The sequence below is a fragment of the Tetrao urogallus genome (assembly GCF_951394365.1).
Source record: "Tetrao urogallus genome assembly, chromosome: 5".
Taxonomy (NCBI): domain Eukaryota; kingdom Metazoa; phylum Chordata; class Aves; order Galliformes; family Phasianidae; genus Tetrao; species Tetrao urogallus.
In genome coordinates, this window is record NC_136818.1 from 30,552,109 (window position 1) to 30,570,887 (window position 18,779).

The following is an 18,779-nucleotide window of genomic DNA, read 5'->3' on the forward strand; positions in this document are numbered from 1 at the left end:
CTCTAGAGAAAAGTTCTGCCCATCCCCTGATATACCCAATGCAGCAAGACAGTCATCAAAAGATGTTGGCAATGTGTAGGAAATCAAGCGTTGGTGGCCTCTAATGCTCTGATGAGTAGAGCAATCAGTTTGAGCAAACTCACAGAGAGGATGCTGTGAGCAAAACATTTTTTTACACAGTTAGAGAGCCTAACCTGATGAAGTTTTCCCAAGCATGAATAAGAAATAGCTATAGAAGTCAGTGAAGCGCTGAAAAACCTTTGTGAAACCCAATGTGAGCCCCTGCTCACATCTGCCTGAATGATTCACAGACATTTCCTTGGTATCCTAATGAGCTGGGTCCTCTGTGGGATACTGCCATTTATTTGGAGCCGTAAATGGCCACGAGCATCGACTTGGAGCACAAAGCTTTTTTGGAAATGTATTCTGCAAGAGAGGGTTTAGCACTGCTAAGAGTTGTGGACATAAACAGTTTCAGAGACGTGAATAACAGTCTGGTATTTTGGTAAAATATGCCTCATTGCTCAGGATGTGTTGGTGTCAGAGAAAGACTCGAAAATAAATTCTGGGATGAATCCACTTCTAGAAAGGCAGACAACTTTAAGTGCAACTTAATTTATCTATAAGGAACAGCAATCTGTCCAGTTGCATAAAATACAGGTTTAAAATGTGATTTTTTTTGTGTGTGCTTATTGTTATAAATACCTGAAACATTCAAATGACATTTTATAATAAGTAGAAGAATTAATTTGATTCCAAAAAGAGACAATGCAGTTGTTCACAATGCATCCGCCATAAAATAGTGATAACGCACTGGCTATTTTCATACTGGTCACAGTGCAATCCATGTTTATTTCTAACCCAGTTCTGAATATAAATGAATTGTTTTGAAGGCTGGATAGATCAGCACAATGCTCCAAGGCAATTACGGCAGGTGACTGGCACAATACTGGCTACAGGAGATAAGAAACGCTGCTGGGTTGGGAAGGGTGAGGAGAGGCAGTGCCCAGGGCTGCCAGGGCTTTGCCACTGTTACAGCTGGGAGCTAAGAAACAGCATCAGGCAGCCTCAAAATCGTACGGTAGGATGAGCCACTATGGACTAAAATAATAATAGCCGGGGAGGGGGGGCAAGCAAGTCTGTCACTGCTTATGCCTTTCTGAGTGCTCTGATTTTGACTTGTGATGAAAAAAATCAGCAAAAAGATGATGGAGGGATGAAGTGGTGGAGGATGTGGAAAGATGCTAAAAGCTGGTGACTCTAGCTGAGTTTTTGTGGCATTATATAATATACCAAACATCTCAGGCTGACTAAAAGGCAAACGTCGCTTTTGATCAACCCTAGTTTTTACCAGCATGCTGCTGAATACCAATGCAAAAATCACTGCTCCTAAACATACCAGGAGATGCTGTTACTGCTAGTCAGAGCCCCGTGCAGCCTGTGCGCAGAGAGGAAGGTATGATCCCACACTGAAGAGGTTAGCAGGAGCAGGGGTGTGAATTCAGAAGGATGGGGTCTGACCCCAGATGCCCCGCTGAGCACCTGATTGCTGGGATCACACGGAACAGCACGGTCAGACCCACGTTCTGTATACGTGCCTTTCCAGAGCAGTGTAATGCAAAGGTGTCATAGGGCATACGTTGGGCAGCTGGAGGGTTTCTGGCTAGGGAATAGCAATGACTGAATGGTCACGGGCCATTTCAAAGCAGCAGCAGCAGCTCCGATGCTCGGTTTCTACCTCCCTGCAAAGGCTGCAGCTTTCTCTGGCTCACAGATGTGAGGTATAAGGATCAGAGTGAATCTGCTTTGCCAACTGTCAGTGTTTTCTATGAACTTCTCCTCCTTGATATCCTGGATATCAGGGCTCCAAGACCTGATCCAAGATCCAAGATCTTTTTCCCTGCACTTTGTTTAATTGGTCCCTTGGATCATTTGCTGGTAGTTTAAGGCTGAAAGCAAGAAAACAACATTGCCAGGGCTCTCCTTGCCTAAATGCTGCTTTTGCTCTACATAGTAAGTACACTGGGACTGCTGAGAAAAGCAGAGGCATAGACAGTGTTTAATTGTAACGACTGCAAAACAGCACCAAGTATTTACTTTGGTGGTTTTCAGAACAAGTTGCTATTTAACATGAGCTTAACACAAGATTTCTTAAGGAAGCTGAATCATTTTGAAGCTTAACCCAGCCTGTAGTGAGATATGCCTAGGTCTGGCCTTGGCAGGTGGGGAAAAACCTGCTGGAGCTGTTCAGGGGGTGGAGAGACAGAGGTCCTCACTTGCTGTCTATAGTCTCAAGAGTGTGTGAAAATGTGTTTGCTTTCTCTTGGAGAAAGCTCACTTCCAAAGGCTTCATCTAAGGTATCCTCTCCTACCTCACAGGGACCTGTGAGTGGCACTGAAGGAAGGGGAGGGAGACCCACCACCACGGGCATCTGATGGGGCAAGCTGTTGAAAATCCAGCCTTCTTTGCCATCGTGTGTTACAGAGACACTTTTCAGCCAATGCATGCCAGATGCTGGGTCTGTGGTTTCTGGAGACACATGGGCTGGGAAGGTGTGAGCAGGGAACATAGCTGAGAGAAGGAAGCCAGAGGAACTTGTTGTTCCAATGGAAGAGGCTTTGTATTGTGTTGAATATTGGGAATAATTGATTTTGTCACATAGGCATAAAGCTGGTGTTCCTCCTATAAATGGTGCTCTATCGTTTTGGCTCTACAACCCACCTGGCTGTAACACTGAAAAACAAGGATCGAAGAATTATGCCCTATCTTTCCAGTACATCCTTTGCCCATGAAGAATAGGAGACTTGAATTTTAGGTCTGATTGTGGCACCCACGTGTGTGTGTGAAAAGGGAGGGAGGGCTGAAACTGCCCTATTGTATTGCATGGGTAATTCTGTGTGGTTTTACACTTATCAGGGACCATCAATTTGCTTTGCGTGACACCAGCATTCATTTCTGCATTATTAAGTATGCCCCTAATGTGATATAAAAAGCTAAATGTTTTACCAATTACCATACAGCACATTATTATTCCTTCTTGTCTTTGCAGCATGCCTTTTTTTGTTACCATTATTAAACCTTGGGGTATTTTTCTCATGCACTTTATTTGCTCCAAATGATCCTTATACTGGGAAGATTTCCTACGGCAGTCTGGAGCAGTTGCACTCTCCTTACAAGAGCTTCTTCTTAGTGCTTCTTACTGATAATGGAAAAAATCTACATACTAAAGAAAAAAAACCCAACAACCTTGAGATAATCCATTTGATGTGTTACTTCCAGCCTTTAGGACTTAATGGGGTTTAAGAGAGAGTACTGGCTGGAAGAATTCCCAGCTCTGGGTCTCTCCATCCTTGTGGTGGGGAGGGACAAGCGGGTCCAGGTCTCACTTTCAAAGGCTCCAGAAATGAGGAATGTCCAATGCCAGGAGAAAGCGGGGCTTATTTTCAGAGAGAAGTGGGGCTGAAGTACTTTCCAAATATTACCAGTTCCTGCTCCATAGTCTTAGCAAGGCTGCTTTGATGCAGTAGGTCCAATTTCATCATCATCCTTCAGAGCTGAACTATTTCCCAGCCCTCCCCTTCAAATCTGCAGGACCAGAAGGAGGTGCTGGAGGCAACTTGTTTGGGGCAGAAAGTGGAAAGAATGGTCAACTGTCCTGGTAACGTGGGAAGGTAAAAAGGAGGAGCTTGTTCACAGATGGAGCTGTACCCATTGCTGTTGAACACCATCCCCCTCCTCACTCTATGCTAAATGTAAGGGAGATTATAACCTTGGCTGACCAATAGATGAGTTTTATGCATGTGTTTTGCATATGTGTGCTGCTCTCTTGTAGGTGGTCTTGTATTTTTGCTTCTTAACATCAGAAAGGTGTTACCCACTGGGAATGCATTTACCTCTTTCCCATGGGTCTCGCACCTTGCCCAAAGTCATGGCCAACATCATAAAACCCAAGTAGTTCCACTTTCTTCTGCAGGCTGAGCTGCTTCCTTGGATCCTTATGAAAGGGCGAAAGGAATGGCTTGTAGAAAAAAGACAAATAATCTTCTATGAGGAGAAAGAGGTTTATGTATGTGCTCAGCAGTGCATCCTTAGCTTCTCCTTATGCACTGCCCTGGCCACAGTAGCAAGGTGGCTTTTGCCTGCTAGCCATCCTGTATGCTACTTGAGCCTGTCATAGTGAGCTTGGGAGGTGCTTGCAGAGTAGGGAGCTTTTTTGCTTGGAAAATGGCAGCTGAGTGGATACATTTGATGGCAGATGATCCTTGAAAGTGAAAGCTATTAAAACTCAGGAGTTGTGCAGAAGGGAGTTACTGTGAGCACATCAAAGCCATTCTGGGGAGAGGCAGGAATGGCGCGGCTGTGCTTCGTGGGGCTGCCTGTGATTCCAATCAGCGAGCCATGCTGTAGTGTTTTGGGACAGGTAGATTGCAGATGCTCTATTTTTTTTTCTTCTTGGGCAAGGCAAGGCACAGCATTGCAACAGCCGGGCAGAAATACACTTTAGGATGATGACTACTCCCTTAACAAACTGCATGCAGCCTCACCCCATTCTCCTGCAGCTGATCCAGTCTGTGCATTCCTGCCATTCTTCTCTGCAGAGCCATTTCTTTCCATTCAGAGGCTCAGGAAGACAAAGCAGCTGCTTGGAGAGCCTGTGATTTTTTGATGGGAACATGAAGTTGGGAGCACTGGGACAGGAAAATTTATTTTTCTTGGAGGGGGGTGGTAGCACCTACCTGAGGTGTTCTTTACCAAAAACAGGAAACCTGCTGCTGCCTTTGGGCGGCAGAGCTCAGCTGGCAGCTTAAGAAGATCTTTAGAGTGCTTCAGTCTCTGGTAACCAGGGAAGACCAGCCACAAGTTTACTGGTTATAGCCACAGATCTAAAATTGAGCCATACAGTCTCTCCTCTAGGTTTTATGCAAACTTGTCTTCCACCTGTAAACAAAGATCCCCTTTACATATACTTACATTCCGTGCCAGTTTTATTTCTCATAATTTCTCATGTTTTTCTCTGCATCCTTTCTTATCTCTGTAATGTTGTCTCAGTTGCAGGCTGTGTACCTCCAGTAAGAACTGAGCAGTGTGGCTTTAGTGCTTGTCACTGAGAAATTATATATGAGTTTCCTCTAGGGTTGTTGTTCTCTGGGAACCTGGTGGGCTTCAGCTAGCTGTATCGCATCTTCCTCGTCCGGGGGGCCACATCGCTTCTGGGGAGAGGAAAACAGTAAGACTGTAAGCACATTGGTTCCATGCTATTACATTTGTTTTATCACTGACTTCTAGTTTGCAGGCAGCACACATGCATCTATTTAACACCAGTCATATTTAAAATGGAAATGTTCAGAAGATATTTGGTACTTTTGTTCCCAGTGAGTTATGGAAGGTTGCAATGGAGGGACTGTACAAAAAGCACTGCCTGAACTTAAAGCATGGCGGCAACCCATGAAAGCAGCCAGGGAACTTTGCTTTTGTGCCTGGCACATGAGTGTCAAGAAGAAGCATTCTGCATAACCTTTTTTATAAATTATTTTTGCATGTGCATCTTGCAAAATGGAGGTACCAAGTATGTTGGCCAACCTGCAGATCCCTACTCCAGGTTTCTGAGCAGAGCCCAGGCCCTTTCAAGCAGCAGTGCTGGACTGGGAGTAGCTGCCATTCCTTCTCCATTCTTGTTTGATTTTTTAATTTTATAAGACCATCTTCAGGGTCAAAGCTGGAACTTTGGATACAACCAAGTGCTGCTATGCGACGCCAAAAAGAGCAAAACAACTCCATAAGCACTGTCTGGGTCTCTCTTGCTGCCTGCTCATGCCCTACAAGGAGGTTGGCATTGCCCGCTGCCACGTAGGTAATATACACTGCAGAACCCATCCATGGCTGCATCCTTACTCTCTCCTCCTCACACCAACCTCCTGGGAAGGAAACTGTGGCCCAGTCATGCTGCCTCAGGCAGGGCCCAGGCTCCGTCCAGCTGTGCTGCAGGGATTTTACCTGATTCCTCCCCGTGGTGCAGCGTTACCAGAAAGTCCAGCACAGTATGCCCAGGCCCCTCTCTGAGGCCTGGGAGCAGTGCTGTCACGGTGCCCAGCTGTTCCCCCCGTGCACGGAGACAAACGGAGCCATTTGGTGCCAACGTGGCTCCTCGATTTCTTGTTTTTGTGTCACAGCCCCGCAAACGGCACGGCACGGCACGGGCAGAGCCTGGTGTGCAGCGGTGTCTCACTGCTGAGAAAAGGCTGGTGGGTTTGGGAAGGCAGAAGCCGGCACTTGTGGAAGCAGCGGGGCTACACGGAACCTGCTGCCCCGGCTTCAACTTATTTTAGCGCTCTGAGCCTCGCACGCCCCACCGTTCCAGCACGACCGCTTGGCCGGTATCCCCACTGAAACAGCCAGGCTGAGCGGGAGCCGTGCCACCGGGAGCAGAAAGCCCCGATTCACCAGTTATTAAAAAGGAAAAGTACGGCGGCGGGAGCGGGAGGGGAGGGCTTAGAGGTGAGCGCCCGCCGCGAGGCAGGGACCCGCCCAGCTGCTGCCGCCCCGGGGCCGGGCTCTCCGGGCGGCCTCCCCCCGCCAGCCGAGGCCGGGGAGGGGGGGCCCGCGGCGGGGGCTCCCCCCGCGGCCCCCGGAGCTGCCCCCGGCCCCGTCAGGCGGCACTGCCTCGGCGCGCTCGCCCCTGCCCGCCCGCCCGCCGCCTCCCTCCGCCCCGCCGCCCGCCCGCCAGCGCGTGCCAGCTGCCTCCCGCCGCCTCGCAGCCTCGCCGGGCGCAGGCGGATCGGGAGCGCCCCGCGCCGAGCCGGCTCCGGGGCCGCGGGGGGGGCCGGCCGAGGGGCCCCGGGCCGGAGGGGGCGCGGGGAAGTCGGGCCGAGCGCCGGGTGGCTCCCAGTGGAAAGTTGCCGGGAGAGGCTCTGGGCGAGCGGGGAGCATGGGCACGTTGCGGGATTTACAGTACGCGCTGCAGGAGAAGATCGAGGAGCTGCGGCAGCGGGATGCGCTGATCGACGAGCTGGAGCTGGAGCTGGACCAGAAGGACGAGCTGATCCAGAAGCTGCAGAACGAGCTGGACAAGTACCGCTCGGTGATCCGGCCCGCCACGCGGCAGGCGCAGCAGCAGAGCGCCCGCAGTCTGCAGGGCGAGCAGCGGACCAAGCGGCAGGCGATCTCGGCCGAGCCCACCGCCTTCGACATCCAGGACCTCAGCCACGTCACGCTCCCCTTCTACCCCAAGAGCCCGCAGTAAGCAGCGCCCGCCCGCCCACCCGCCCGCGGCGGAGGGAAAGTTGCGAGCGGAGGGCTCGGCGAGCGGCGGGGCTGCGGGAGGGGCCGGGCGGCGCGCGGTGCCGGGGCGGCTGCCGTCCTCCGGGCTTTTTCCACCGTTACCGCAGCTCTCTATTCGCGCCCGGCTCCGGGACGCGGCCACGTGTGGCACCTGGCGGGCGCTGCCTCCCGCCGCGGAGCGGCATCGGACCCCTTCCTATCAAAGATACCAAAGCCGCGCCGCTGCCGCTGTCCGGCCGCTCCCCATCGCCCTCCGCGGGGCCGCTCGCTGCCCCGGCACGGCGGGACTCCGCCGCCTCACCCTGCCCGCCCTGCTGTGCCCCGCCGTCTCCTGGCAACCGCCCCGCTAGGGATGGCTGGCTGGCTGGAGGGGAGGGCAGCCGTGGCTCAGCCCCGCCGCCGCCCCGGGACCCTCTTCCCGACTCCCCCTTCTCGCTGCCGTTTCTCCGCAGATATTTTGCCCTTTTAAGGCGAACGGCTGCGGCTCAATCCGGCGGCGGGGAGGAACTGTGGTGGACCCACAAAATGCCCCCAGACTCCCCAGGAAGCTGTGTGGGGGGTGGGCCGGCTGCTGAGCCCCCCCGGTTCCGGGCAGCTGAAGCAGGGCGAGGGCGGCGGGGTGCTGCTCCGTGCCGCCTGCACACCTGTGTGCCTTCGGGACACGTACACTATAGGGCTGCTGTGAGGGACACGCTGTGCCTCAGCCACAGCGCACACCAGCCTCGCACCCACGCAGATATGCGTTTTTCCGTCAAAGGCTGTGTGTTTGCCCCTTGGTAACCCCACGAAACGGCGGTGGGTGGCAGCAGGATGAGGCCTTGTTCTGGAGTGGCCCGGTGTGGAACGACCCCAGCCGCTGCCCTGCAGCTCAGGGTCAGCTGGTGTGCTTCTCCTGCTTTTAAGTCTTGAACCGAAGGTTTGGGTTTTAAATGAGCCTCCTAGAGCTTCAGCTTTAAGCAGAGCAAATCTTGAGTCCCTGCTGCATACAGCAAAACATGTAGGAAGCCTATCAGGGCCTGAATTAACATTTTCCAGCTTGAATGTCAGTTAACGTCTCTGTAAATGCCTTCTCGTACCTTCACTCGGGGTGCAGTGCACTGCCTGCCCGAAGCAGTGCTTAGTATTGAACTCCCATGGTCAGTGTTAAACTTCTTGTCCCCTTGTGCCATTTACAGTGCTCTGAGCTAAGTTGCTGCTGCACATTTTGTCACTGAGGTGGGGAAGATGGCTTGCCCATAGTCCCAGGGGTGTGCATTACTCTAGGAAGTATTCACTGTTCTGCTGGGACAGCCTTGATTTGATGAGCAGGAGCTCTCAATGCCTCACACCTGGCCTGCAAGGCAGTGCTAGATCTGTGGCTAGGCGGTTGTTTCAGTCACTTACTGAGTCCATGGGGTATGGCACTGCTGAGCATTTTCAATATAAGCATCTGAATGGAAAGGAAGATATCCCTATGTAAAAGAGAAGAGTAAGCTGTGTGTTCCACTTACCGGGAGTGCTTATCATTAAAATCCAGACGAGCTGCTGTTAGTGGTGTCTGCACCTGGGAGACTGAGGAATTGCACCTGGTTTAATTTATTGGGATCATTAATACCTAAGTAATGGTTTTTCTCACACCTCTACGAACGTGGCTTGCACAGCATTTAAAAGCAAGTCTTCCTCTTGGATAGATTGTGCTTAGCAATCTTTAGGATGCATTGTTTAATGCAATCGTGGTGGTACTGAAGGTTGAGGTAGAGAATATCTGGAAACAGCAGGTAAAAAGGAACTAAAATGTGATAAGTAGGGCTGACTTTTTCGTCCAGTGGATGCTGAATTCTAACAGCTCCTGAGGTGATGGGATCCAGCCTCTGATATCTGCCCATTTTCCAGCATTGTACAAGGTGGAATGCCGAGGAGACAGAGGAAGCATTCATTTTTAGTCACCATTGCAGAGTTGGGCTTATTTTGGCTCTGATTAGTTTTTTATCTAGCTAATGTAAAATACGAGTTCACATGAAGAGTTCATGACTAAAATATGCAGGACACATTCTGCTGATTTCCTATGAGTTATGAGACCAGTGAGGCATATTGGACATTTCATAGAATTGTTAAGGTTGGAAAAGAGCTCTGAGATCATCTAATCCAAGCATCAGAAGTGGCACGTTTATCAGTCTTTGTATGCAGGTAACTAGAAAAGAAGTTGTCCGAAGTAGCTTTTCTTTTTTTTCCCCCACCCCAGAGGTTGCCAGAAGTGGCTGCAGTAAGTGGGAAAAGACTGTGGAGAAGTCTGGGTGGTTTTCCCTGCTTGAAAAATGCAGTGACAAATCTTTATCTCCCCTCCATCTCCTCACATTGCTGCTCTGTTTGTTTTTCCACACCTCTGACCCCTCACGGGATATATTCCGCCTGCTAACAGCCTGCCAGCACTGAAGTGATACCGTGAGACAAAGTTTGTACCAACAGTTATTTCAATTAAGATTTTACAAAGCTGCGGGCCAGAGAATAACCTGAATTAGGTTCTGAGAGAGGAATAGCCAGGCTGTTCAGTGAGATGTAACATTTGTTTCTCTGCTTTCCTGTTTTGTACTTAAAATGAGAAAATAGCCAGGACTTTTACTCTAAAAGGAAGTTTCATTTTGTCATTGGTCACAGCTGTATCCTTTTTTCTTTTTATTATATTTTTTGAAGGCTGTGTAATCAGCATGTTTTGTTTTTCAGGAGAAAAAAAAACTGTATGAGCAGAATAGAAACCAAAGCAGAGAGCTAATGAGCATGAAGGATGTGTAGGGCTCCATCTCCTCTTGTCAGAGGTTGTATGTGCTCTGTCACTGCTTTCCCTGAGCTGAGGCAACGTGCTGCATCATTTATAGGGACTGTTGAGTAAGGTGGAAAAAGTCTTGGTTTTATGAGTTAACAGACTTAGGAATGCTTCAAATGTAAATTTGAGAAATCTTCCAAATACGAGAGATTCGTTTGTGAGGGGAGGAGCAGTCTGTGAGTGGTATTGAAGAATTCTGGGTTTAAAAATCCAAAAACGACGTTTCATTGCATAGCCTTAGGGAAAGTACAACATATGTACAAGAGATTTAACAACTAAATGGGTTCTTTGAAGGCAAATGTGTATGTCTGTGGGCCAGGGGCGTATTTGTAAGCAGTCATAATAGTAATAAAAAGCCAGAAATATTTGAAAGGCACTTCATATTCAGAACATAAAATGATCTGCTGATGTTTATAAATGATATCTATGCCGTGGTACCTGGGAGCCGTCCGTTAACTCAGCAGCTACTTCTAGAGAAACCAGCAGCCCCTTTTCGTAAAGCCCACACTTTCCTATTTCGAAAATAATCCAGACAATGGTTGCAATATCGTTTGACCACTCAAAGCAGAGATTGATGAGGGGCCTGCGATCAGGAAGGGAAACAACCGCTGCAGTGATTGCTTCCTGAAATGTAGGGCAGGAGCTGTGAAATGAAGAGAGGACTGGTGGCCTCTTTAGTCGTGTTGCATGCAGGTTTTGCTGTTGTGCTGCAGAAGATAGCAAAGGCTGTCAGCAGCCATAGATGTAAACAGGCAAGGGTGATGCAACCTTTCATTTTTCTTCTGTTTGAAACTGGAATTCCATGTGATGTGTCCAGCGACCAATTGAAATTCATTTAAGATTAAGTAATGAACTGCTGGAATTGCTTTTACATGCTACATGATAGAATGCTGATTCAATCTGAAAGCGGTTTAATATTGTTCTGAGGTGGAATCTGTATGACTGGGTCTGCTGCTTTATGCTTAAACTGACATCAGTGAGCATGCTGCTGGCACTGGGTCCATGGGGCCTGCTGCCCACCCAGCAGCCTGGTCCTACTTGTGAGATGGGCTGGGGCAGCCCTGCAAAGCTGCCTCGTGAGCAGTGTGTTCTTCTGGTTCCCCTGCCATCCAGTCTGCTCACCTCCTTTTCCCAGAGCAGCTTGGAGAGCAGGGCCTCACGCTTTGCAGGGATGAGTTTCCACTGCAGAGGATTATATGCTTCCTGACAGCAGTTTTACATGTGGCATGTCAAAGACAGTGCAGAATGCGAGTCAGTCAAATGCTGCTTTCCTCTGTTTTGACAGGCCAGGTTTGGCAGCAGCGAGGTGCCACTGCTGGTGGATGGGGCTTTCCTATGCACTGGATCACACGTGTGACTCACGCCTCAGTCTTTTCTGTTTAATGCCTTGTGAAGCAGCACGGTGAGGTTGCTGATAGGTTCCTTCTGCCTATGAGTCAGCCTCCTGAGGCTTTGGTGGCCAGTGATGGTAAGAAATAACTGTTGTATTTAGTTCTTAGGCAGGGGACATAGATTTTTATATATTTTATATATTTTTATATATTGGCAAGTAGTGTATAGTCTCTGAAATAAGCTTCTTTAGGCAAGTAACCTTTATGCTGAATGTAAACTAAATGACCAGAGATGTTTTAGTCAAAGGAAGGGTCAAAAATAAGGCATTAACGCCATTTATTTTTTTTGTGATTTTCTGCCCGACTGCTGATTTCACTAGGGAGGCAGGATTAAACTTTGCTGCCATTTCTGTTACTTTTGCTTAGTAGCAGTAAGCAGCACACACTCCTTGAATTTCTGCCACTTTTGGATGTTAATCATAGCAGCATAGCATAATATACCAAGTTTTTAAGCACAATCACTTTTGCTCAGAAGCTGTTTTGAAATTTTAATGGTGACTGTATGCAAAACAAAACTATTTGGAGAGCATAGTAGCTTTAAACAAGATAATAGCTCGTAACAAAAGGCTGTCATTAAGGCAGAAACTATTTTTTAATTGAAATACATATCTGTAAGTTCACTTTCTAGAGAATTAGCTTTTTTGCTCTTCTCTGTGTCATTGAGTGATAGATAGTTCTAAAGTACCTCAGCAGAAATACTGCCCCAGGCTGTGGACATGAATGCCTTCTCTCCAGACTTGCTGTGCAAGTAGTCCTGTGCTTTCACATCCTATGTTCCTAAACGCAGTATGCATCCTACACATCAAAAGTGAATCAAGAAAACCCACCCCATTGCTGTGCTGACTGTGAGCAAAAATGTATGGAGCAGCACAAAGCTCCAGACAGGTTGCTCCCGCAACAAAACAAACAAAAAACTCATACCACAGTGGCTTGATATGTAACGGTTTCTTTGCTTATAATGCTTGAAATGGAGTCTGTGGGATGTTGAAATTTCAGAAGTCATGGAATGTGCACCTTGTCTTAAGGTAAGGGCTCCCAGGAAACTGCTTTGATTTACTGTCTTAAATGACACCACTTGCTGCCTGCGCTGCTAGTATTTGTAGACTCTGGCTTTTTGTGGTGCCAGAATGCTTGCTTTTGTAGCTGGCTAAAGAATAAGTATCTGTATGAATGTTTTTCAGTTGCTGCTTTGACATTTCCAGGGGGTATGTGCAGGCAGAGAAGTCCATGCCATTTTGTGCAGCTTGTTTTTGTTTTGAAGATCTAAAAGAGCAGGAAAAAAACAGAAGTGTGTGCTATGCTGGAGCCTAAAACAACTCCTTTATCAAATTATTCCTTTATCCTTTTCTGAACAAATATAGAAAGTGGCGTGGTTGCAAGTGTGGGCATTGCTTCAATACATACTGTGTATACTGACACCCTGAAGTCTGAAATTGTATTAAAGGTCTCTGAGAAGCAGTGGAACAGCATCTACCTGGGAGGGTTTGTGTCACGGAGATAGCTACAGCGTACTTGTGAAACAGCGAGCTAGGACTTGCATTTTGCAATGTTCATGCAGTCACTGGTTTCCTTGGAAACTAGTGTCTGAGCACACACAGCCAAACTTGAACATTGGTGCATGGTCTCGGAGCAGAAAATGGGCTCCCAGACTTTAACACTGCAAAGTAGAGTTAGGGTTATTTGTTTTTTTTTTTTGTTAGTAGCAATCTTGGAGTAGGATGTTCCCGAAATAGGGCCCCTACTCATACTGTGGCATTTTTCCTATCTGCATCTGTTTTGTTCTCCAAACTCCCCTTTTTGACTTGGTTTGTGAGCATATTTGTTGGAAGTGTTTCCCGTTCAGCACACAAACTGTGTTAGGAGAGCCACGGAGCAGCTCTGTGCCGTAGGCTGGAAGTGGCTCTGCAAACTCTCCAGGCAGGCCAGCTCGTTTTCTTCATTACTGATGATGGGTCATCAAACAAGTAGGAGAAGTCATCAGGTGGCTGTCTGGGTTGTCTGGAAGGGAGAATGTAGCCTTGTAGATGCCCACATACTCTGCTCGATGTTTCATCATAGCCTAACCCAGCAGAAGTTAGTCCCTGGGATCTCTCAGAGCTTCTTTCTATTTAAACTGCCTATGTGATGTGAACTTCACGCAAAGATCTATTGGGTGAGGGGAATTCATAAGTGTTCTTGTAATCCGTAGACTAAACGAGGCAAATAACTTTCTTGGTGGGTAATATCTCTGACAAACAGAAGAAATCAATTGCTGCGTGACTCAAACAGCATGTTGAGCCAATAGGCAGGAAGGTAACTGTGGTGTAGTTAAAACAAATGTGATGCAAATAATGCCACACGGCTCCAAGTTCAGGCTTGTTTGAAACAACCTTAATTGTCTTAATTGCTATTGATATGCTTTGAAAATCATGTCCCCTAGGAACCTGAGAAATTCCTTGAGTTAGAATGGAAGATTGTCTTTCTGAGTTGGAAATACATGCACAAACACATGCAAATGTTTGCCGTGCATTTTCAGTATGATTTACATTGGTAAATTTCTGTATTGGGTTTTGAACGAAGTTTGTAATGGTAGCTAAATCTGATCACATAGAGGAGGTGTGCATTTTTTGGTAATTACTACGTTTTGTTGTAGTTTTACTGTTTTTTTTTGTTTGTTTGTTTGTTTTTTTAATTAAATGAAATGGATGAATGGTTTTGGCCCATGATAAATGACAGTCTTGAGCCGTGTGCTCATCACTGCAGATGTGGTCTTGGTGACAGCTGTGATAACAGCTCACGTTTGTTGTCTTCGGCCAGCATGCTGGATACCTGCTGGGAAACCTGCATGGAGATGCAGAGCAGCAAGAACTTGCTGAAGCAAGACAAAATTTTCTCTTTCATCAGAAGTTAGGACAGAAAAATTGAATTTTCAGGTGTTGTGAAACCGGGCTGAGGAGGGCAAAGAGGTTGGTACTTCTTCCATCTTTCAGCACTGACTGGTAGCTGAACAGAAACAACACTGTAAGTTGATATCTGGGGGCTGAATTTGTAGCGTCTGTTCTCTTCATGTCAGACTCCACATTCCCTCAGAGATCCCTGTGTGTGTGCCAGGGGCGTTCTCTGTCCACTTTGAGGCACATACTTTGAGACACGTGTTGGCTCTGTGTTCCCAGAGCCCTCTCTCTGCCTTTACCCCTCTATCCTCTCTGCCCACTATGGCAAGGTAAGCTGCACTTCCCAGGAAAGGGCCTCTTCCTCCTTACTCTCCTTTACTTCACTGGATCTCTTCTTCATTCCTGCATCTCCTTCTTTTCCCCAAGGTTTTTTTTCTTTTCCTACAGATGTCTGCTTATCTTTTTCCTCTCAGCCCCAAAGCTCTTCATTCTGCTAAGCTGTCCCATCTGTTAGGCTTTACATCTCCCTAAGAAACCTCCCTCATTTCCTCTATATATCAGCAGTCAGAGAGCTTCCAGTGGCTGTCACATAAGATAGCGCGGGAAGCTTGATTTTCCTGACAATACAGCTTTTCTGTTGTGTCAGTTTGCACAAAGTCAGTGCCTTGTGGCTGATCAGATATGATGTCCCACGGGCCTCCTGTTACGGACAGACAGCAGTTCCGTCAGGTTGGGTGCCTGGACCTTGTTCAGCTCAGCCAAAAGACCGATAGCTCACATTGCTGCCCTGAAAACCAGCACTAAAAGGGACACGCAGTGACCTGTTCTCCTTGCATCGGGGCATTTAGTGGCAATGGCTTTGAGTTGTATTGACAAAACATTGCAGTGCATGCAGGATGATGGCAGGATGTCATTCAGCTGTTACTCGATATGTCTTGGTGCAGAGCTTGATGAAGTGCTGCTCCAGTACTGACGTAAAGCTGAGGTTAGCTGTTGTTACTTGTCCCCTCTGCAGTGCCTATAGACTAACAGTCATGTCTTGCTGGTGGGCAGAGTGCAGATCAAACATGGACTAAACCTCAGATAGAAACAGGGTTTTCTGCCTTCATGCCTGTACATAACTTACTGTTGAGTGCTCTCGTGGTGCTGTTTATCTAGACTTGCTAGGCATTTAAGGACTAGTTGAGCTGTGTATATGTGCACATACATATTTTCTCCCATACATGTCTTTGCACTTTTAAATCTTGTTAGCAGAGCAATTGCAAGAAGGGGAGAAAACATCTCCTGCTCATCAGATACTTGATTGCTATCTGTTTTCCCAGTAGAAGTGCAGATCTGCAAGGCACACGAGAGAAATGAAGCGTGGAGAGATGACGGCTTTTCTCCATTAGCAGTATACCCAACACAGATGTACTCAGATACTGCGATAATGAGTACGTTGGGGAAGCTTAAATAAGGCAGATACTCCGATCTTATTGAAGTTGCTGTGGTCAGAGCTTTGCTTACAGTTTCTGAAAGGAAGAGGCAGCAATTGAGTTACCATTTGAACTTAGACCTGTTTCTGCAAGAAGATATTTGAACTTTCACAGCATTTCCGCTTGGAGAAGAGACACAGGTGGTACAGCTCACTTATTTTGTTGCTTAAGTGACTCTGACGTGGTGTGTCAGAGCCACAGCTTGCCTTGGCGTAATGAGCTCATGCAGCCTTTTTTTGGCAGTGGTGCAGGGATCTGTTGCGGGGTGAATACTGTGTTGCAACCCAGCAGTCTTTCATTAGAGGAGTCCCATGGGAATGCTAACTATCCGTTTTATTTCCCTCCATTCATTAGCTAGATTTATTAATGTCCCTGCAGGAGGGTGTGCACCATCAAGGGATGCTTTCTGCAGACATGGCAAGCCTGAAAGCTGGAGTAAAAGAGCCAGTAATGGTGACAGTGGGATGTGAATGTGTCATTGCTACTGATACGTATTAGGCAGTGGGATGAGGGACATTTGGCTCTGTGTGGCTGCAGACCAGTCCTCTGCTTCTGTCATGCATGAAGCAGCTGCTCTACCTTCTGCTTTGCAAGTGTTATCTCCTTATCAGCCATTGTGGCAGGTACTCCACAAACATACGTTGTCCATCATGACTAGGAGCAAACTGATGCTTCCCTAAAATTCCCAGCTTGTTTTCCTTCAGCCGAGGATGGATGAGGAGATGACTGTTACTGTTATTTAGTTAGGTAAAGCAAGTCCAAAAGTGTCAGAATCAAACAGACACCAACTTTTTGATTCCATGCTGGTAGTCTTGCAAAGGTACAGTAAGTATTTTTTTCTAGAAAGCCAAAAGGAGCTCAAAAGAGTCAGCCACTAGCCTGATGGAACCTCGCTCGGGGTGGTAAACCTGAGCTGAGGCATAATCCTGGTATTTGCAGATGCAAATGGAAAAGCTTCCCCAGAGCGTGAGGCTGTCCCAGCAGTGTAGTGAGGATGGACACCGGGGAGCCTTGGTTGAAATCGGACAGATCCAGGCCATGCCTCTCAATTTTCAGGTGGGGACTTAAGCTCTGGAACATGGTGGCTCTTTTTCTTACCTTCGTTTTGATCAGCAATTCCATCCACAAGCTACTGAGGACTCTTTCTATTGCAGATTTAACCAAAATGAACCTGTTTCTTCTTTAAAAAGCAGAAACAAAACCTGTATTCGCTGCAAGAGGTTCTTGATGCAGTCTGTGATGGATGAATGTTATAAATGAGAGTCGTCTCACCTGGTTAAACTCATTGGACTTAATGGCTGCAAAAATTTAGTCTGTGAGGCCAGTACTAAGGAAGGCAGCTGAAATACAGTCAAATAATCTTCCAGAGCATTGCGGCAACTTTGTTAAATCAGTACAAAATTTATGAATATGTGAAAAGTATAAGACATCATGAACTGGTGCCCAGTTTGGGTAGGATCTGGAAGTGTAGGTGGAAGTAAAGCAGGTGTCCTAGTGATGGCTGAGACAACTGTATAAAATGTGCATGCTTGAACAAGGAAGATAGGATCTTTACAGGTATTTAAAGCTCTTACGTATATTGGAGACCCTTATAAGGCTCAGATGCTAGTTCCTGAGTAGTGCCTACAGAGGAAAGAGCCTGTCTTACTTGTTCTCCTGTACAGGTTTTCTTCCTTTCACCTTTATCTGCTTGCTTTCAACCTTCCAGGCACTTTGTGCATTTTTGGAGACCTGAAAGTCTTGGTTTTTTATCTGTTTGTGTTGGTGATCCTGGAATTGCTCAGCCACGGCCACTGAATACCTTGATACCATTTTCTCTGGATTGCTTTGTAGACTCAAGTGCACTTTTCTGCAGTACATATATTGAGAATAAAGGGCAGCTACCTCAGCAAATTAGCGTGAAAGCATTGGAAAAAATTGTAGAGTATGGTTTTATTTAGGAGTAAAAAACTACCCTTTGTCACCTGTTGCCTGTGCTCTTCAAAAAGTATCTGTGAAGGTTTCTGAGAAGTGAAATGGCTTGTCTGTCTGTGCCTTTGGCACTCATCTAAAGAGGTAAATCAGACGCTGCATTGACAGCGATTTGCCTCTACGATAGAACTTCAGCAAGCAAAAACTGGTTTCAGTGATAATGGAAAAAAAAACATTCAACATAGGTCTAACCCTACAGTGTGGTAGTTTTCATTGCAAAAAAAGTTCTCTACATCCTGCAGCTGAACAGGTATGTGATTCCACTGAAAAAAATATCTGAAGGGCTATCATGCTTTTTAACCAGCAATCTCAAAACAATGAAACCTAGTTTTGCTTACCATCCAAAAGGGCTTTTCTTAGAAGCAGCCCCAGTTCTGAGTACAGCCTGTCTAAACCTGCCTTGTACTGGCACCTGTGTTGTGCTGAATGAAATAGAGCAATTGACAGCAGGCCCATCTTGAATAGTCACCTTGTGATGCATCTGCTTGGGTTGTCAGAGGCTGGGTTCCTGGGCTGGGTCTGAGCAGAGTGCCTTCGGGTAAGGCTGAGGCTAAGAGGCCATCCTGCTGCTGGAGCTTCAGCTGGAAGCTGCCTTTTTGCACCCAAGACTCAGCTGGGTGGCCGTGGTCACTTGTGGCAGAAATTTGTTTTCAGGAACAAAAGCAAATTCCCCGTCTGAGAATATAATAAAATGGTGATGCTAAGCTGGCTCCTTACAGTCTCTAAATACAGAGAAAATAGCACACAGTAGAAAAAAAAAATGTTTGCTGAGTTAAGTGAGCTATATTTAGGTGCCAAACAAACAGATTTCTGCTTTTGACCCTCCCCCTCACACCCCCAAAACCTCTTTTTATACTGTCTGCAAATGTCTTGGCTGTTCGTGGCTTCTGTTCTCTGCAAAAAGAATAATTGTGAGCAGCAGGGAGAGGACATCTGTTACAGCTGAAAATAAAGAAAGGCAAGCTCTTAGGCATACAGCCCCTGTGTCCA

At 47.2% G+C, this 18,779-nt stretch overlaps 1 protein-coding gene across 2 annotated transcripts in view; it reads left to right on the plus strand.

Moving 5' to 3' along the window:
- The window catches only part of PRKG1 (protein kinase cGMP-dependent 1), a gene marked incomplete at both ends in the record, with an annotated part of 385,856 nt that overhangs the window by 18,031 nt on the left and 349,046 nt on the right, over positions 1–18,779 (plus strand). The window contains one exon of one of the 2 annotated variants that reach the window (XM_079535712.1): positions 6,927–7,237. The exons of the other annotated variant lie outside the window; for it this stretch is intronic. Coding sequence (XP_079391838.1) covers positions 6,927–7,237 — 311 coding nt within the window. Of the gene's footprint in view, positions 1–6,926; positions 7,238–18,779 lie in introns of those variants that run through there. 2 annotated transcript variants of the gene reach the window in all.